The following is a 21,652-nucleotide window of genomic DNA, read 5'->3' as shown; positions in this document are numbered from 1 at the left end:
ATTCGCAAGACGGATGTCTTGTTCGTGCTGCCGGAGGGTCCCAATAGAGGACAGGCAGCGTCAAAAGCGACCATTTCTAAATGGATTCGACAGTTGATTATTCAAGCTTACGGTTTGAAACGGAAGGTTCCCCCGTTTCAGATCAAGGCACATTCCACAAGGGCTATTGGTGCTTCTTGGGCAGTGCATCACCGGGCCTCTATGGCTCAGATCTGCAAGGCCGCAACCTGGTCTTCAGTTCATACATTCACCAGATTCTATCAGGTGGATGTGAGAAGGCATGAGGATATCGCCTTTGGGCGTAGTGTGCTGCAGACAGCGGTACAAGGTCCTCAGGTCTGATAGCACCCTACTTGGTTGTGATTCCCCCCCCTCAGTTGGCATTGCTTTGGGACATCCCATCAGTAATTACTGTGGCTCTGTGTCCCGTGATGTCCGAGAAAAGAAAATAGGATTTTTTATTACAGCTTACCTGTAAAATCCTTTTCTTTCGACGGACATCACGGGACACAGAGGTCCCGCCCCTCTTCTAATACACCTATACTGCTTTGCTACAAAACTGAGGTATCCCTGGAAGGGGAGGGGTTATATAGGGGGTTGAACTTCCTGATTAGGGTGTGACCAGTGTCCAATACCTAGTGATACCCTATAACCCATCAGTAATTACTGTGGCTCTGTGTCCCGTGATGTCCGTCGAAAGAAAAGGATTTTACAGGTAAGCTGTAATAAAAAATCCTATTTTTGCAAAGAAGAATGGACTCTCCTAGATGTGTAAAGCTGGAAGAGACATCCCCAAAAAGACTTGCAGCTGTAATTGCAGTGAAAGGCTCTACAAAGTATTGACTCAGGGGGGCTGAAAACAAACGCACGCCACACTTTTCACATATTTATTTGTAAAAAAAAAATTGAAAACCATTTATCATTTTCCTTCCACTTTACAATTATGTGCCACTTTGTGTTGGTTTATCACATAAAATCCCAATAAAATACATTTACGTTTTTGGTTGTTACATGACCAAATGTGGAAAATTTCAAGGAGTATGAAAAATTTTTCAAGGCACTGTATGGATTCCACAACTCATATCACAGTAATCCACTCCATCTCCATTTCCTTTTCAGCACTGGACACTGAAGAAAGCAAAACCGCTTGCAATAGTGTAAATCCGAATACTGCTTTTATTTATCTAAAACCAGTTAAAAACACTTACATCAGCGTTGTGTATAAAAATCAGTGTAAACTACGAATCTTCTGCAGTAGCGCATGAATGCGCTGTGGCATCACGACTTTCAGCTCCTTCCAACGTGTTTCGTCTCGAATGACGTCAACAGGTGCATGAAACTGTGAATACGACTTGATTCGTTTCCAAAAATGCGCTACATCTAACTGCATGGTGCTGCAGCACAATACAATCTGTCTCACGTGGTAAAGTCACGGGTTTGCAGATGCCTGGGGGGGGACATTATCTATTAAACGTGCCGCTGCGCATCTGATAAAGGTGCAGCGCGTTTTTCTATGTGTCAGGAAAGCGTGTGATTTTTTTGGTGCGCGTTCTCAACATGCAAAGATGTGAACTTACTTACACATGTGCCTACCATTCTCCTGAGAATAGATTTTGTACGGAGTCAGTTGTGCTGAACTGCCCTCTCCCCCACCCCTTCTGTAGGGTCTGTGAGCTGTGAATAGAGCCAGTGACAGATCAGCGCTCGCTGTCTGCAGTGCCCGGAGTTAATGCAGCGTAATTAGTCCTGATCATACCGGAGAACTATTGATTTTATGCACTGCAGGAGAAACATTTACAGCCAAAGGGGTAAATGAGCTGGAAGAGGAAAGGGCCATTTAATGCATAAAACATGCTGGGAGGACGTGCCGGGCTGTGAAAATAGACATGCATGGGCAAACACCGGATCGCTGGATCTTGGTGAACTAAAAACCCCAGCACGCTTTACCAAGCAGTCAAGGCGGTTTTTCTCTTGTTGTCAGTAGCTGATCACTCATAGCGGGGGAAGGGGGTGAACGGACATTCGGAAATGATATCAGGTCTAAAAATATTTTGTTACCTAATTCTTGTATAAACTTTCACGCTTGTATGAATATGAACGTGCTGCGAGCGCTGACAGCTGCATAGTAATAGCCGAGATCAGCCAGCCGACCCACCCTGCATGTTATCAGCAGAGGTCTCCTGAGGTTATACTGGACCGCCATTGTTAAAGGAGACTGACGCTATAATAGCAAGCAACACGTATTCTGACCATCCAGTCCAGACTGCTAATAGATCTGCTTAAATAGACCCTTTCACCAACTTGTAACATTGCAGGTAAACCCCCCCCCCCCCCAAAAATCTCACTTTGTACATGCTTGTAAAAATAGTTCTCAAGGACTGCACCACATCCCCAAAGAATACATAAGAAAAAAAAAAAACAGAAAAGATGGGATTTTTGAGAGTGCAAATCTCAGGAATGGACCACACTCACAATATATACAGCGGGTAAAATAAGTATTGAACACGTCACCATTTTTCTAGGTAAATGTATTTCTTAAGGTGCTATTGACATGAAATTTTACCCAAATATCGGTAACAGTCCATGCAATCTATACATACAAAGACACCAAAACTAAACAGTTTAGAAATGAAGTTGTGTGTAATAAAATGGAAGGACCCAGGGATAAAGTATTGAACACGCAAACTGAAATGTATTTAATACTTGGTACAAAATCCTTTGTTGGTAATGACCGCTCCAAGACGCAGGTTCCTGTATGGAGAAACGAGTCGCATGCGTTGCTCAGGTGTGATTTTGGCTCATTCTTCCACACAAACAGTCTTCAAATCTTGAAGGTTTCGTGGGCCTCTTCTATGAACTCTGATCTTTAGTTCTTTCCATAGATTTTCTATTGGATTCAAGTCAGGTGATTGGCTGGGCCATTCAAGCAGCTTTATTTTCTTTCTTTGAACCCATTTGAGAGTTTCCTCGGCTTTGTGTGTTGGGATCATTGTCTTTGGTGAAATGTCCACCCTCATTTTATCTTCATCATCCTTTTAGATGGTAGCAGATTTTTATCAAGAATGTCTTGGTATATTTTTCCATTAATCCTTTCTTCAATGATATGAAGTTTGCCAGTACCATATGCTGAAAAACAGCCCCGCCCACACCATGATGTTCCCACCTCCAAACCTCACTGTTGGTATGGGGGGGTACTTTTGGGGTGATGTGCCATTTTGACCTCCAAACATGGCGTGTATTATGGCATCTGAAGAGTTAAATCTTGGTGTAATCTGACCAGACCATATTCTCCCAGGATTGTCTAAATGTTGTGCAGCAAACTTTAAATGAGCTTCAGCATGCTTTTTCTTCAGTAATGGAGTGTTGCGTGGTGAGCGTGCATACAGGCCATGGCGGCTGAGTGCATTACTTATTGTTTTCTTTGAAACAATTGTACCTGCTAATTCCAGGTCTTTCTGAAGCTCTCCACAAGTGGTCCTTGGCTCTTGGACAACTCTTCTGATAACTCTTACCATTCCTCTGTCAGAAATCTTGCGAAGAGGACACCTGGTCGTGGCTGGTTTATGGGGAAATGATGTTCTTTCCACTTCCAGATTATGGCCCCAACAGTGCTCACTAAAAGATTCAGTAGTTTAGAAATCCTTCTGTAACCAATGCATCAGTATGTTTTGCAACAAGGTTGCGAAGGTCTTGAGAGAGCTCTTTGCTTTTACCCATCATGAGATGTTTCTTGTGTGACATCTCGGTAATGAGACACCTTTTTATAGGCCAGCAGCTGAGACTGAACCAGCTGATATTACCGTAACTATTGGCGTATAACATGCACCCCAAGTTTAGGAGGGAATTTTAGGGAAAAAAACTTTTAGGAGGGAAGTTTAAGAAAAAAAAAAACTTACATTTAAATGCCCATCAATGCAGCCTTATCAGTGTCCATCTGCAGCCTTGCCCAGTCTCATTGCATCCTTGCCCTGTCTCACTCATTGCAGCCTGATCGTTTTTAAAATGACCACCGGCTGTCCTGTGTATCTCTGCTTCTCTCGGCTTCATTCAGCTCCTCTCGCAGTCTCACCCAGTCCCACCCCTTGGCCCGGCTCCTATGATGGACATAACACAGGTCCAATGGCGGGACTGCGAGCGGAGCCGTGAGGACCTGAGCCTAGCTGAGTACACAGTACACTCGGCTATGGGTATTTCGGCGGCGCTCGCTCCTTTCGCCCTCACAGTGAGCAGGGATTGGCGTATAACACGCACCCATGATTTTCCCCTGATTTTAAGGGGAAAAAAGTGCATGTTATACACCGATAAATACGGTAATTTGTACTGACAAGGGGCAGGATTGCTTTCTAATTACTGATAGATTTCAGTTGGTGTTTTGGCTTTCCATGCCTTTTTACACCTCCCTTTCTTCTTGCGCTCAATACCGTATATACTCGAGTATAAGTCGATCCGAGTATAAGTCGAGGCCCTAATTTACCACAAAAAAATGGGAAAAACGTATTGACCCGAGTATAAGACGAGGGTGAGAAATGCGCAGCTGCTGTAAGTGGAAAAGAGGGTCAACAATGCCCATTTGCAGCCTCACTGTGCCCATTTGCAGCCATAGGTCAGCCGAACTTCAAACTCGGTAGTTAGGAGTTTCTAGATGCCCCCTAGCTGCAGCCAAAATTTGGGGTCTCTGAACCCAAAGGGTCCCGAAATGACATTGCTGCAGATGGACACAGTTGACTGAATTTTTTTTTGCCAACATTATTTGGAAAGTGGAGAAGTGTCGGTGAGCAGGGACACTGACTGGTGACAGTATGTAAAAAATTAAAATAAATAATAATAATTATATGCTGTAACCCGTAAAGGCTTTTAAAGAGTTGTCTATGGATAGTAAAATTTACGTCGTCTGTCGCCGCTACACAGGCGTGTGCAATTTTAAAGCGTGACATGTTTGGTATCTATTTACTCGGTGTAACGTCATCTTTTATACTTAAAAAAAAATTGGGTTATGTATTTTTTTTTTTTTTGCATTAAAATTCAGTAAACTGGATTACTTTTACAGGAGGCAGAAAGGGGTCCTTCCTCTCCTGTGCAATTGGGGAGCCCAGCAAGGATATGACCAGATGTTGTTCCTGCTCCTGTGTGATATCAGAAACCGTAAGCGATGAAGATTTCGTCACTACCGGTTTCGTTCTCATGTAAACGAGCCCTTTCCTGCTTGAACAAGCATTAGATCAAACCGATCTCAGTTTGATCAGATGCTTTGAAGGCCAGAGGAGAGATCTGGGGTCTAATAGACCCCAGAACTCTACATAAAGAGGACCTGTCATGGTCCATGCTGTCACAAGGAATGTTTTTCCTCCCTTCTGATAGCAATAAACGTGAAAAAAAAAATAAATAAAGATGCATTGTAAGGAAGAAATCTGCCAGCTGTGGCAGTTTTACCATAGAGAATACCACGGACTAGATGTCCCCCTGCAGTCTCTATGGCCTTCGGAGGTGTAATGTGACGTTATGATGTCACGTCCGGCCCGGCAGATGTAAACACTGCCGTGTAAGCAGCTGGAAAGGTCGAGATCGCTTTTTTTTTTTTTTTGATCTCAGTCTTTCCAGCCTAGAGGAGAGATGTGGGGTCTTATAGACCCCACATCTCTCCATAAAGAGGACCTGTCATGACTGTCATATTGACTGGTATTTGGAACTGTTCATAATTCCCTCTACCTTGACTAAGGCCCCCCTGTTCCAGCTGAAGACAAACAGCCCCAAAGCAAACATGATGCTGCCACCACCATGCTTCACAGTGGGTATGGTGTTCTTTTGGTGATGTGCAGTGTTGTTTATTTTTTCATTTTCTCTGAAAAAGGTGAACTAATCCTTGAATCTTTAATCTCTATAGAGTAGAATTTGCTTTCACTGTGCCTTGTCTGCTGCCCTTAGACTCTGTAATATGGTGAAGCTTTCCTCCTCTGATCTTGCAGCTTTGCCATTTCCCGGGAAGGCCGCCTGCTGCTGGCCGATGACATGGGCTTGGGGAAGACAATACAAGCCATCTGCATCGCGGCTTATTACAAGAAGGAGTGGCCGCTGCTGGTGGTGGCGCCATCCTCCGTCAGATTCACCTGGGCCGAGGTAAGTTCTCTCCATCACCCTATATATGGGCTGTTCATTGCAATATGTTTTCAAATGTATCTAAAATTCCAAACCTTTCCTTTAGTATGGATTAGTAAGGGTTACAACCTCTTTCTGGGTTTTTATTGCTGAGCAAAAACTGATGACCGCATCCCGATGACGTTAGAATGCTAAAGTTATTATTACAGAATCAAAACTTTATTATTCTGGGCAAAGCACACTGCAGCCTCGCCTAGGACCGCCCACACAGAGGCATTTCCCCTTGTGCAGGTTTAGTCCCGGGTCACACTGATGCGGTGCGGGGAACCGCATGTGATTCATACATGCGATTTAAGCCCATTCATTTGGTGTGGCTCAAATCGCACCACGTTCACGTGAAAAAAAGTACATGCGCTTGCGCTTTTTTTTTTCCGCACTGGAATTGGATTGCATGGGTTTTCACACACATGCGATCTAAATTCAGCCATTCACGCTGCGTTTTGTGAACTGTTTTGGAGTGTCATTAACATTGACACCCACAGCTGTTCGCATGAATGGAATGCAATTGTGATGAGGTGCGGGAAATGCACAGGAATCGCTGTGAATCCTGCACCCAATCAGTGTGAACCGGGACTTAAAGAGCAGCTCCGCCCAAAAGGGGAAGTTCTGTTTTAAGGTCTCCTCCTTCAGTAATGCCACTTTTGAGGGGGGGGGGAGCGGGTATCTGATTATGACAGGTACCCGCTCCCACTTCCAATCACCCAGACATGCACGAGTGTGCTGCCCATTGACTTTGCAGTGACTTCACTGCCTGCTACACATTGGAATATCTCCTAAATGGTGCACATTTAGATGATATTTACTGTACCTAAAGAAAAGCCTTATAGGTATACCTGCAGGTACAAGATAGAAAGCGGAGAGAGTACTACCACTTTAAGGGTCAGTAAACACCACATGCAGTCCAGTGTGTTTTTTTTTCTGCATCAAAAACACATGGAAAGTAGGTTATATGGTTTGTAATGGCATAATTCCCACCACCCCCTCCCTTTAGAATGTAAGCTCTACGAGCAGGGCCCTCCTGTACCTTTTGTATTGAACTGTACTGTAATTGTGTTGTCCCCCTTATACATTGTAAAGCGCTGAGTAAACTGTTGGCGCTATATAAATCTCGTATAATAATAATAATTCACACCAGTGCTTGCAGTTCCAGTGCATTCCAGTTCAAGAAAAAAAAAGTAGAACATGCTGCACTGGACTGTACTCGAATGCTGTAAAAAGCATCAAAAACGCACTGGAACACACATGTTGTTATTTATGATTAAGAAAAAAGAGGAGGGAAAATGCACTGGACTGCATCAAAAACGCACCAAAAATGCATCAAAAACGTGTCAAAATGCGCATGCAGAAAAGCATCTGGAACGCATCCGGACTGCATTTCTATGGTGTGAACTGGCCCTAAAAGTAACTCCACTTTTGCTGAGAAAAAAAAAAAACACATTCCCCTCTGGGTGATCTGACCAAAAACCTGGCACCCAGAAGTAGCCGGGGAGAAAATGATAATGGCCAGCGAGGGATGTAACCACCGCATCGCTGGAAGGTGGAGGTGAGTATTTCTGGGGGGTTTGCGCTACTTTTATGGCACTGCATCGTACCAACGCACCTAACATGCATTAATGTGTTACTAAACCCATAACAGTAAAATCAGCATGTATATGCAGTAAAGCATGATTGTTATACTCACTGTGGAACCTAAGGGGTTAATCCTCTGCATTGTGTACAAAGGCTGCTTGATCCTGTATGCAAAGATCCTCTCCCACCCTGCACTGTCCCCCTAGACAAGTCTGGATAACACAGAGCCTTTGAAGTCTGGCTGCACATGCTCAGTTTGGTGTGTATTGCTAGAGAGTTTTTTTTTTGTTTTTTTCTTGGGAGGGTGCATGTGATCAGCACAGGGCCAATCAGCACTGTCCAGACAGTGAGAGGGTCAAGAAGCCCTGCAGCCTCATAGGACAGCTCAGTGCAGTATGAAAACTCCTCCTGCAAGCTTCACCAGGAACTGATAGAAGTAACAAGACTGCTATATACTGCTGATGAGAAAAGGTATTTAGCAGTTTATATTTACTAAAATAATTGCATTTCCATGTTCTGTGTACTGTGGGAGACCAGATGGAGTGACTGCAGGGCCCTGGGTTTAGTAACACTTTAACACAGTGCCATAATGTGAGTGGGACCTTGAAGAGGATTTCCCTTCTTTTTGCAGATCTCTTATCATTTTGTGCTGTGCCTCCAGGACAAGCAAAGCATAGAAACTAGACATGTGCACTGACAAAAAAATTTGTTTGTTTTTGTTTCATTCGTTTTTTTGCTTTTTTCGGAAATCTGAAAATTCGGATTTCCGAATTTTGAATTTCCGAAATTTTCCAAATTTCGACATTTTCCGAATTTCCAATTTCCGAAATTCCGGATTTCCAAAATTTAGAATTTTCGGAAATTTCGGAATGAACGAATTTGTCAAAATTCGAAACTAAACGAATTGCACATGCCTAATAGATATAGTAGAAAAACGATGCAGCGCTAAATTAGTTAGATTAATAATAATGTGAAAAGTCCCAAAAGGAAAACTAAAGCAGTTGTCAAAAATAAAAAAATATATGAAAATTCTATACTTTACATAAATGAATACATAGTATATAAAAAAAACATCAAATCATAAATATGTGCCACAAGCATAATTATATATTAATCCACCAGAAAAAATTCCAGTGTTGATTAGTGAAATCAACTGAGATAAACACTGAATAACATCCAAGTACTATTAATCACCGTAAATGAAAAGCAGATGTATAAAAAGTCCCATCACAAACAGTGCAAATGATTAAGAGAAAAAATAGTCCATAAACATGGTATAGATGCTAATCCAAAGAATGTGGTAAGAATAAGTCCAATTTCCCAAATGTTAAACACACCCGAGTGAGTACTGAGGCTCCTTACCGACTCAAATGGCCACACAGGTGGTCTCACCAAGCACAGGGAATGTTAAGGTCTCCCAAAAACCTATACCGGCATCTGTGGTAGTGACTAGATCTGCATTGCTCGGGAAATACGAACAAGAAATGCTCCCATAGTGTAATCGTTCCAAACGAGGGATTTATTATATAAAAAGAATGCACTTACAAGAAAATCCAGTCAATAAGGCATAAACGAAATGCAGTTAAAATGTCCCGGCATCTCCACAGGCTTCCCGCTGTACATAAGCTTCCCATCGATCTCAGCAGAGGAAAAAACGTGGTGACGTCAGCGTTACAGGCCACGCCCTACGCGTTTCGTCACGATAGGACGTCGTCTGGGGGTTGGCCAAGACTTGCTTACTAATTTAGCGCCGCATCGTTTTTCTACTATTTGTATTTGGAGTTTTTGTATCTGACTCTTTGATGCTGGCTGCTTTGCTGATACTAAATTCAATTTTCTTAACAAAACTTTTTTATATCAATTGGTTTTCTAGCGCAGCGTTAACCCTTCGGGGTTTTTTTACACATGTCTAATAGAAACCTCCCCAATAGGACACAGAGAGCAAAAAAGTAAAACTGATAAGTGTTTTATTGAAACTGTTCCATACACTCCAAAACTAAAAAAATGTCTTAAGATACACTTAGCCTAGGCTCACATCTAGGTGTTGCAGCAAACGCAGCGATCCCTGTGCGTTTCTCACACCGCATTGTAATCTCACTGTGTTTGCGATCCACTGCTGGTGTCAATACAAAGTTAACAACACCTCAAAACACATCACAAACGCAATGCGGTTTGCCTGCACTGGATCGCATGGTACTAAACAACACTATAGTGAACTTGGTGTTGAGTTATTGACTTTAAGGTCATCACAGAGGACAAGGGGGAACTCTTTACGTCTAGAGGAAAAAAGACTTCATCTCCAAATACAAAAAGGTTTCTTCACAGTAAGAGCTGCGGAAATGTGGATTAGACTTCCTCCAGAGGTGGTTCTGGCAAGTTCAGTAGATTGCTTTAAAAAAGACCAGGATTAATTCCTAAATGTACATAACTGACATTTATAGGTAAAGTTGATCCAGGGAATATCCAGTTGCCTCTCGGGGGGGATCAGGAAGGAATTTTTTCCCCTGCTGTAGCAAATTGGATCCTGCTTTGCTGGGGTTTTCTGCCTTCCTCTGGATCAACTGAGGGTGAAGGATGGGATTGTATTTTTTTTTTTTAGTTGAACTAGATGGACTTGTGTCTTTTTTCAACCTGACTAACTATAACTATGCGATCTGGTTGCAGGTGCGCCTCCAAAAGAGGTACCTGCACGTCTGTGGTGCGAATTGAGCCTATTCAAAATGAATAGGTTCAAATCACACCGCACTGAATCACATATGGTTTGCACAGGAATTCTATGAGGTTCCTTTGCGATTCACATGCAGGTTACAGTGTGCACCAGGGCCTAAGGCAGGGGTGTCCAAACTTTTTTCAAAGAGGGCCAGATTTGATGAAGTGAACATGTCTGAGGGCCGACCATTTTCCCTGACATTTTTTAAACCATTAAAATTCGGTCTAAGTTTGTTCGCCCGAGCACTAATACACTGCCCAACAAGAATTCTGCCTTTGTGGCTGTGTGTGGTGAAGAGATGAGCTCGGGAGTGTTATTTGGATATACCGTATTGATCAGCTTATAACACGCACCTTCACTTTAAGAGGGAAGTTTCAGGAAAAAATTTTAAATAAAGAACCGTGGAGCAAAATAAGGGTCAGTGCCCATCTGCAGCCTCACCACTGACATGAATGCAGCACCCCCGTTGCCATGAATGCAGCACCCCAATTGCCATGAATGCAGCAACCCCCATTGTCATGAATGCAGCACCCCAATTGCCATGAATGCAGCAACCCCCATTGTCATGAATGCAGCACCCCCATTGCCATGAATGCAGCACCCCCATTGCCATGAATGCAGCATCCCCCGTTGCCATGAACGCAGCACCCCCGTTGCCATGAATGCAGCACCCCCGTTGCCATGAATGCAGCAACCCCCATTGTCATGAATGCAGCACCCCCATTGCCATGAATGCAGCATCCCCCGTTGCCATGAACGCAGCACCCCCGTTGCCATGAATGCAGCACCCCCGTTGCCATGAATGCAGCAACCCCCATTGCCATGAATGCAGCAACCCCCATTGTCATGAATGCAGCACCCCCATTGCCATGAATGCAGCACCCCCATTGCCATGAATGCAGCATCCCCCGTTGCCATGAACGCAGCACCCCCGTTGCCATGAATGCAGCACCCCCGTTGCCATGAATGCAGCACCCCCGTTGCCATGAATGCAGCATCCCCCGTTGCCATGAATGCAGCATCCCCCGTTGCCATGAATGCAGCACCCCCGTTGCCATGAATGCAGCACCCCCGTTGCCATGAATGCAGCACCCCCGTTGCCATGAATGCAGCATCCCCCGTTGCCATGAATGCAGCATCCCCCGTTGCCATGAATGCAGCATCCCCGTTGCCATGAATGCAGCATCCCCCGTTGCCATGAATGCAGCATCCCCCGTTGCCATGAATGCAGCATCCCCCGTTGCCATGAATGCAGACTCACCATTGACATCAGTGCTGCCTGATTCATGCCCACCTGCAGCCTTGGAGGAGACAGGAAGGGGGCGGGACGAGCGCCAACAGACATACAGGAGAAACTCCTGTTTTCTCGGTGGCCTCTTTAATAGAAAGTCCCGCCTTCTATAATGGACAGAAGAGTCGTCCAATGGCAGCACAGGCTGCCATGTAAACAGGAAATTCTCCTGTATGTCCGGCACTCGTCCCGCCCCTCCCTGTCCCCTCTAAGGCAGCCAGCATATATATCTTTTGTGGCCCCCAGCGTTTGGGGATTCGTTGGGGGCCACAGAAGATATACATGTCAAAAGTAATAATATTATGGGTGGGTGGCAATGGCAAATATATGGCACCAACATCCCTGTATAAAAATGTAAGGAAGAAGAGGAAATTTGGCGAGACTTTAAGGGTGCCTACGAAAGAAGGGGAAAGTCATACAATGCTCGACAATTGATGTATAGGAATTGAAAATTTTATTATCACATACAAAACATGATTACATTTCAAATATAAATTATGCACACATGTTCAAGGGTACATCTAGAAATTTTCAAAACAAATGATGAAATGTAATCACTCGATAGTAGCATTGGAGTGATTGTCCCGACATGTTTCGCCACTCTGGGCTCATCAGGGGACGTTTTAAGAGAAAAATAGATGTAACACTGCATATAAAAGTAACATACAAGCATTGCGTTAGTTTGAAGTATAGTACAGGAAAATAAATGAATAACATAAAAATACGAATACATGTAAATACAATGGGGTATACTGCCGACCGCCAGGTTCACCAACAAAAGCTCACCCATATGAAGGTTTCATGTCTGCGATTCAAAGTTGAGAAACAAGGGAAATCCTCGCTGAGTAGTGTAATTGAAAAGTGTCGTAAGAGGCCCAGATGAGCTTGTCAGCTGAAGTCTAGCCAAAAAATTATTAATAGACGTGTAAGGTATGGTGGAATTGAAGTGTATGTGTTACTCAAAGGAAGAGGGGGGGGTTAAAAAGGGGGGGGGGGGTAAAAGAGGGGAATGGGGGTGGGGATGTGGAGGAATGGGCAGGGAGGTTGTGAGGAAAAAGTGAATTAAAAAATGAATGATGAAGATTTAAGAGACGGATGAAGGTCCACAGTGAAGGGTGATAAGTGATGGGTGCTGTAACTGTGCACAGGGTATTGTAGAATAGTTAATACATGTCCGAAGAAAATAACGTTTACTTACACTCATACTGGAAATAAATATGGAAAGGCCAAAAGATGCCAGAATTTGGAGACCAAGATCTATTGGGGAGATGTATAGAAAAATTTGATGAAGTAAAATAAATTGAGTTTAAGAAGAATTTATTGGAGGAAGACAAGGCTGTATAATTGAAGAAAAAAGACAAAAGACAAGGTAGGAAGAAAAAAAAGCATAGTTCATATTGTAGGCAAGTAAAAGGATAATTGGGTCATCTTATACCACCTGTATATGAAGGTGACCAAAACTTGCTGCAGATCACCTGCCCCCCTCAACTATGGGGGGGTAAAGTTACCAACACAGGCGGCAGCAAGTAAAGAAATATATAAATAATAAAGTAAGAAAACTCAAATCTATGAAAAAATAGGAATAGCTATCTCCCTCCCCGCCCCCGGACCGCGTTGCAGCATGGGAATTGTAGCGTTGTCTTTTTTGATTATAAGTTTTTGTTTTCATTTTCGCGACGTTCCACGCATGCGCAGTGCGATGTCTTTGCCGGCTGCTCTTGTGTGACATCAAATGCCAATCACACTGCACCTGTCTGTTCCTAGTTATATAGAGCTTCCACACCACATCATACCGCCAGACACTCTAAAGGCTAACCATGCTCGAAACCCGCTGCCTAGTAGGTACAGCTCTATATTAAACCTCTCCCTCCATTCCTATTCTTTGGTGTACTAACTTAGTTCCTATTTTTTCATAGATTTGAGTTTTCTTACTTTATTATTTATATATTTCTTCACTTGCCTCCGCCTGTGTTGGTAACTTTACCCCCCCATAGTTGAGGAGGGCAGGTGATCTGCAGCAAGTTTTGGTCACCTTCATATATAAGATGACCAAATTATCCTTTTACTTGCCTACAATATGAACTATGCTTTTTTTTTCTTCCTACCTTGTCTTTTGTCTTTTTTCTTCAATTATACAGCCTTGTCTTCCTCCAATAAATTCTTCTTAAACTCAATTTATTTTACTTCATCAAATTTTTCTATACATCTCCCCAATAGATCTTGGTCTCCAAATTCTGGCATCTTTTGGCCTTTCCATATTTATTTCCAGTATGAGTGTAAGTAAACGTTATTTTCTTTGGACATGTATTAACTATTCTACAATACCCTGTGCACAGTTACAGCACCCATCACTTATCACCCTTCGCTGCGGACCTTCATCCGTCTCTTAGATCTTCATCATTCATTTTTTAATTCACTTTTTCCTCACAACCTCCCTGCCCATTCCTCCACATCCCCACCCCTATTCCCCTCTTTTACCCCCCTCTACAAACCACCCCCCCCCCCCTTTTTTCTCCTCCCCCACCTCCTACTCACCATTCCCCCCCCCCCCCCCCCTTCCTTACCACTTCCTTCTTTTCCCCCCTTTTTCTTATCTTTTTCCCTCCCCCTTCCTTTTCTCCTCCTCCCTTCCCCCCTCTTCCCTTTCCCTCCCCCCTCTTCCTTTGAATAACACATACACGTCAATTCCACCATACCTTACACGTCTATTAATAATTTTTTGGCTAGACTTCAGCTGGCAAGCTCATCTGGGCCTCTTACGACACTTTTCAATTACACTACTCAGCGAGGATTTCCCTTGTTCCTCAACTTTGAATCGCAGACATGAAACCTTCATATGGGTGAGCTTTTGTTGGTGAACCTGGCGGTCGGCAGTATACCCCATTGTATTTACATGTATTCGTATTTTTATGTTATTCATTTATTTTCCTGTACTATACTTCAAACTAACGCAATGCTTGTATGTTACTTTTATATGCAGTGTTACATCTATTTTTCTCTTAAAACGTCCCCTGATGAGCCCAGAGTGGCGAAACATGTCGGGACAATCACTCCAATGCTACTATCGAGTGATTACATTTCATCATTTGTTTTGAAAATTTCTAGATGTACCCTTGAACATGTGCGCATAATTTATATTTGAAATGTAATCATGTTTTGTATGTGATAATAAAATTTTCAATTCCTATACATCAATTGTCGAGCATTGTATGACTTTCCCCTTCTTTCGTAGGCACCCTTAAAGTCTCGCCAAATTTCCCCTTTTTCCTTACATATACATGTCAAAATTACAAGGGGGGGCTGTCCGAAACCAGAACACGGGCTGCGATTGGTCCATGGGCTGGACTTTGGACATGCCTGGCCTAAAGTGAGAATACACTCTATGTTATAGTATTGTAAGTTTGGAAGTTGTATGTTCTTTTGCTTCCTTGCTGTGCAGCGTTCTATAAATATATATTATGTATGTTGTGTTACATCTCCCTCTAGTGGATGTCGAACAAGTATAATTAGCAGCCTATTGGTGTGCCTCTAGAAGACCAGTAGAACCTTGTTAAAACAGACTTTATCCCATTTCCCATTTATTTATTTATTATATATAAATGTATAATAATCAATTTTTTATTATTACATTTTTTTTTTTTTTACAATTTATTTAACACTGTGACCAGAGCAATACAATACAATACAATGTAACAAAGTGATTACAAGGTTTTCTTTTTTTTTTAACACATTATGATTGCTTATACCAGTGAATTTCACTGGTATAAGCAACCATTTTTACTGAATGAAACTGATTCATTGTGTATTGTTGTGAATGGCCACAGCTAATCACTTGGTTTACAGGTGGGCTGTGATTGGCCGTGTCTGTACCATGTGATCATTGTGACCAATCACAGCTAGCAACACAATTGCACACAACAAATGGCATAGATCAAAGTCATTCAATGTTTTTAATGGCCATGTGATGTGCTGTGATTTGTCACAGTAATCACATGGTACCAGCAGCGAGCCTGAGAAGGCTGTCCACAAGGTTTAGGAGTGTGTCTATTGGAATGTTTGACCATTCTTCCAGAAGCACATTTGTGAGGTCAGGCACTGATGTTGGATGAGAAGGCCTGGCTCGCAGTCTCCGCTCTAATTCTTCTCAAAGGTGTTCTATCAGGTTGAGGTCAGGACTCTGTACAGGCCAGTCAAGTTCCTCCTCCCCAAACTCACTCATCCATGTCTTTATGGACCTTGCTTTGTGCACTGGTGCGCAGTCACGTTGGAACAGGAAGGGGCCATCCCCAAACTGTTCCCACAAAGTTGGGAGCATGAAATTGTCCAAAATGTCTTGGTATGCTGACGCCTTAAGAGTTCCCTTCACTGAAACTAAGGGGCCAAACCCAACCCCTGAAAAACAACCCCCACACCATAATCCCCCCCTCAACCAAATGATTTGGACCAGTGCACAGAGCAAGGTCCATAAAGACATGGATGAGCAGGTTTGGGGTGGATGAAAACTTGACTGGCCTGCACAGAGTCCTGACCTCAACCCGATAGAACACCTTTGGGATGAATTAGAGCGGAGACTGCGAGCCAAGCCTTCTCGTCCAACATCAGTGCCTGACCTCACAAATGCACTTCTGGAAGAATGGTCAAACATTCCCATAGACACACTCCTAAACATTGTGGACGGCCTTCCCAGAAGAGTTGAAGCTGTTATAGCTGCAAAGGGCGGAGCCAACTCAATATTGAACCCTACGGGCTAAGACTGGGATGTCATTAAAGTTCATGTGTGTGTAAAGGCGGGCGTCCCAATAGTCTTGACATTATAGTATAAGTGACTGTTCTGAGTGTGCTGGGGTGTCTGACATCGCATCCAGGATGGCGGTGTCCAACAGCAGTCTCTGGGGTTTCGGATGCCTGCACAGGGGAGGCTTTTACAGGTAAATAACATGAAGGAAATACATCAAAATGGGATTGTAAAGGCAGAAGGTGCAATCTATGCATTAAGAGCCCTTTCACACTGGGGCGGGGGGCGGCGTCGGCGGTAAAACGGCGCTATTATTAGCGGCGTTTTACCGTCGGTATGCAGCCGCTAGCGGGGCGATTTTACCCCCCGCTAGCGGCCGAGAAAGGGTTAAATACTGCCGCAAAGCGCCTCTGCAGAGGCGCTTTGCCGGCGGTATAGCCGCGCCGTCCCATTGATTTCAATGGGCAGGAGCGGTGAAGGAGCGGTATACACACCACTCCTTCACCGCTCCGAAGATGCTGCTGGCAGGACTTTTTTTACCGTCCTGCTAGCGCACCGCTCCAGTGTGAAAGCCCTCGGGGCTTTCACACTGGAATGCAAGCAGCGGCACTTTCGGGTCGGTTTGCAGGCGCTATTATTAGCGCAATAGCGCCTGCAAACCGCCCCAGTGTGAAAGGGCTCTTAGATAAAAAAAACACACCTGTGTGCAGCAGCCCCCCTAATACTTACTTGAGCCCGTCTTTATCCAGCGATGTTACAGGAGTGTCTAAGCTGCCCTCCTCATTGGCTGAGACAACAGAGCGATTGGCTCCCCCTGCTGTCACTCAAAATCAGTCAACCAATCAGGAGAGTGGGGGCGGGTCACGGCTCCATGTCTGAATGGACACAGAGAGCTGTGACTCGGCTCGGGTGCCCTCATAGCAAGCTGCTTGCTGTGGGGGGCACTGAACAGGAGGGAGGTACCAAGAGCACCCGTGAGGGACCCCAGAAGAGGAGGATCGGGGCTGCTCTGTACAAAACCATTACACAAAGCAGGTAAATATAACATGTTTGTGTGGGTGTTTTTTTTCTCTTTCAAAAATGAGACTTTACAATCACTTTCAATGCGCATATAATCTTATGGGGAAATTGTTATGGAAATGGATGGTCTGGTGACTGGGTATCTGTAGCATGCACCCACACCCACCCGGACGTTACATTGGGATGCAGCAGCTGTGTCCATGCAGCCTGGTGTCCCAATAGACATCTATGGGACTGCCAGCACAGGGATGTACGGCAACACCTGTGCACCCCCCCTCTGCCCGGCAAAACAAGTAATCGCCCGTGTGATCGAGGCCGGACTTGCTGCCATTGATGAGGTTATCCTCAGCCAACGCTTTTCCAGCATTCGTTGCTGACTGCAGACTGGGATTCATTGACATGACATTGTGGTTTTGTGTTCTGATCGGTCCCCATGTGTGTGTTTTAGGCTTTCCACAGGTGGCTGCCGTGTGTCAGACCAGACAGCATCAATGTCATTGTGACCGGGCGGGACAGCCAATCAGCCAGCCTCATCAATATTGTCAGCTATGACCTGCTCGGGAAGATGGACAAACACATCACCGCTAACTTCAAAGTCATTATTATCGTAAGTGTATAAAGCGGAGAGGTGGGGGGGGGGCACTGTTTGATTGATTGGCGGGATCTGGTGGTGGTGGAGAGCTGTTTTCGGGGGGGGGGGGGGGGGGGGGGGGACACAACCTCTGCACCCCTGTCTCTGTTGCTTAGATGGGTGTTCAGTGAACTCCATGGAATTCTAAATGACTGTTCCATACACTGGGGGCTCATCATACACTTTAATTCAGCGGTAGGCAACCTGGGGCCCCTCCAGTTGTTGCAGAACTACGAGTCCCATCATGCCTCTGGGAGTAATTGTAACTGCCAGCCTTGCAATGCCTTGTGGGAAATGTAGTTCCACAGCAGCTGGAGGACCCCAGGTTGCCTACCCCTGATATAGAGCCTAGCAGGAGCTGGAGATTTTTTTTTTCTTTAATGAATACATACTGAGGTGTGTGGGAAGAACACCCTAATAGTGGATTTTCTGTTTGTTTTTTCACAAGGATGAATCCCATTTCCTGAAGAACATGAAGACGGCGCGGTGTAAGTCTGCAATGCCTCTGCTCAAGGTACAAAATCACCCGCACACAGAAAGTGTACAGTGTGTGTCGTCATGATAGTAGGGGCAGGGCTGGATTGATAAGGGGGCAAAAGGGGCAATTTCCCCCCACGTCCCCGGACAGAAGGGGCCCCTCGCTATACAAAAACTATAAAAAAACATTATATATCAAATAAATAGTAACATGTATAATTAAAAATAACATCATTTACTTTATTAAATGTAACTTGGGAAGTAATATTTCGCCGGTCATCATCTGTAAAGCTCTGGACTGGTTATATTGTATCGTTTTTTTTTTTAAATGTTGGCGGCAAACCACACAGAGAGCACTATGACTGCGCGAGTGTGACTTCAGAATGTTGTGTCGTCAACAGGATTTGATTTAAATCACTAGTAAAAAGGCTTGACTTAAATCATAATTTTTAAAGCGCAACTGTCATCTCTGGCCTGCAGTGGCTCCTCCTCTGGCCCGCTGTTGGCTCCTTCTCTGTCCCGTTGGCTCCTCCTCTGACCCGCTGTTGGCTCCTCCTCTGACCCGCTGTTGGCTCCTCCTCTGACCCGCTGTTGGCTCCTCCTCTGACCCGCTGTTGGCTCCTCCTCTGACCCACTGTTGGCTCCTCCTCTGACCCGCTGTTGACTCACCGACAGTCCCATTCACTTTAATGGGACGGCTGGTGATGGGGCAGTGACACAACAAGGTGAGGGACGTGGCGGCAGCAGGTGAGTGAATGCCCGCTAACAGGCGCTACCATGATGGATCTGAAATGACAGGTGCTCTTTAAATGTAAGAACTTATTCTTGCTGGTAGTTAGAATCTTTAATATTTGCAATCAAAATGGAAGGTTTCTTATTTAGAATAATAAGCTGTCAGGTTAGTAAAACAGCGATATCGGAACCGATTCAATCATACAGTTTGTAGTGTACATAGACTTGCAAAACAATGGGATAAAGGAATTTTCCTGAACTTTGTTTTATCTCATGTTTACTGTGAGATTGTGTGAATGCATCAATGCAGTGCATGTTATCTCAGTTTGGATTAATTGAATGAGTTTACCAAAAATGTAAATATACAGCATCATGCTACATAACTAAGCTCCATTTCATGCTGAATAAACAAAATTATTAATGTAACTTAAATAGAAAACTATCTTTAGATACGTTTTTGCCCCAAAAGCATTTTATTAAAATAAATTTGATAACAATCAAAAAAATCTGATTTTTTTTTTTTTTTTTTTTTTTGCCACTTCAGTTTGAAAGTTTCTCCCGGGAAAAGATTTTTCAATTATTTAAAATTCAAATTTCTTTCCCATCTTATCGTCACATCATCGTGGCTTTATATTTGCTTGATAATCCAATTCAATATATTACAAAGCAAGAAAGATACATATTTATCCCAGAGGTTACTAATGTTTCCCTCTTACCAGTACCCCCCCGCCCCCCTACCCCTCCCCCGTACTCATCCAATCCTCTGCATTCCTCTACTCATGTAGACCACATCTCAACCGCATTTGGGGATTCTTTAAATTTTTCCCAGTCTTTCCATTTTGTTTCATAGGCCCCCATTTTTGTCCCTTCGCTAAATCTTAAATACTCCAGGCACTGTATCTCATTAATTCTATTAAACCATTCCCTCATCTTTGGCCTCTCTTTCCTTTGCCAATACTTAGGGATTAAGCTCTTAGCTGCGTCAATAAGATGTGGCAAAAGTGTTCTGAGATATGTTTTAGTAGGCATATCACTCATGTGGAATAAGCATATCCAAGGGTCATTTGGACGTCCAAATTTGTGATTACTTTAATATATTTTCTTACTTCGCCCCAGAACCTTTTCATTTCCGGACATAGCCACCAAATATGGGCCATTGACCCTATTTCTGAGCAGCCCCTCCAACAAAATTGCGACTTATCCCTATGTATTTTATGTACCCGATCGGGAGTCAGGTACATTCTGGTCAGGCATTTAAAATTTAATTCTAGGAGTTTACTATTAACGGATGTAGCTGAGACTCTTTTCAAGATCAGGGAGACTTCAATATCTGTAAGATTTCTCTCTAACTCCTTCTCCCATTTCCCTATATAGTCCGGGGTTTCTAACCTTTCTAAATCAACTAGAACTTTATATATCCGGGAGAAACCCCCCCTCACCTCTCTATCTACGCATATTTTTTCAAGTGGTGATAAATTATCCACCGATCTAATTGGCTGTGGAAGTGAACCTACATAATGTAAAAAAAATCTGATTTAAATAAAAAAAAATCTGATTTTTTTTTTTAATTCATAGATTTTTATCCACCCCGAACAAAACCAAACTAACTCCTAGTTATCTAAAAGTTATCTACCTTAAAAAATATTACCTCCAAGTACCAAGTGATTTAAATCAAACAAATCCGATTTTTTATTTTATTTTTTAAATTATTGATTTTTATCCACCCTGTCTGTCATGCATTTTAAAAATGTCTGACTGTCATTGAAAATGTAAAGCAACTCTGTGTATAGGGACCCCCCCCCCCCCCTGAACCTGAAGTTCCTGGGCCCCCCCAAAGTCTAAATCTGGCTCTGAGTAGGGGACACTTTTTCTGGATGGATCTATATCACTTGCTGCTTAATATTATTTCTGTCAATGAGCTTTGGCTTCATGTAGATCAGTGACATCCATCCGAGATCATTGAGAATTAATTGAAAGGTGCCTTAGACCCAAATCCCTCCATAAAGAGTACCTGTTACATGTCTGTTATAAGGATGTTTACATTCCTTGTGACAGCAAAAAAAAGTGCTAAAAAAAAAATAAAGCAACAGTGTAAAATAAAACAATTAAAATAAATTAATTAAATAAAAAAAGAATTAAAGTGCCCCTGTCCGCCCATGCTAGCGTGCAAAGACGAACGCATGCGTGCGACAGCCTGGTAGAGATCTGGGTCATGTGACAGCTGTATATTGATTAGGAAAAAGCTATTTAGATTTTTTTTTTTTTTAATTAAAATAATTAGTGCCATCATCCATATACAGAAATAGAAGGGACAATGTAGATTAAACAGTGCTT

The 21,652-nt window shown here is 43.4% G+C and overlaps 1 protein-coding gene across 2 annotated transcripts in view; it reads left to right on the top strand.

Annotated features, from left to right (window-relative positions):
* The window catches only part of SMARCAL1 (SNF2 related chromatin remodeling annealing helicase 1), a 106,975-nt gene that overhangs the window by 59,753 nt on the left and 25,570 nt on the right, over nucleotides 1-21,652 (top strand). For both annotated transcript variants that reach the window (XM_073634406.1, XM_073634405.1), the window contains exons 7-9: nucleotides 5,964-6,114; nucleotides 17,927-18,085; nucleotides 18,558-18,623. In XM_073634406.1, coding sequence (XP_073490507.1) covers nucleotides 5,964-6,114; nucleotides 17,927-18,085; nucleotides 18,558-18,623 — 376 coding nt within the window. The remainder of the gene's footprint in view (nucleotides 1-5,963; nucleotides 6,115-17,926; nucleotides 18,086-18,557; nucleotides 18,624-21,652) is intronic.

The sequence above is a fragment of the Aquarana catesbeiana genome, linkage group LG06 (assembly GCF_042186555.1).
Source record: "Aquarana catesbeiana isolate 2022-GZ linkage group LG06, ASM4218655v1, whole genome shotgun sequence".
NCBI classification, from domain to species: domain Eukaryota; kingdom Metazoa; phylum Chordata; class Amphibia; order Anura; family Ranidae; genus Aquarana; species Aquarana catesbeiana.
Note: the sequence above shows the minus strand (reverse complement) of the source record. Positions and strands in the feature narration are given on the sequence as shown.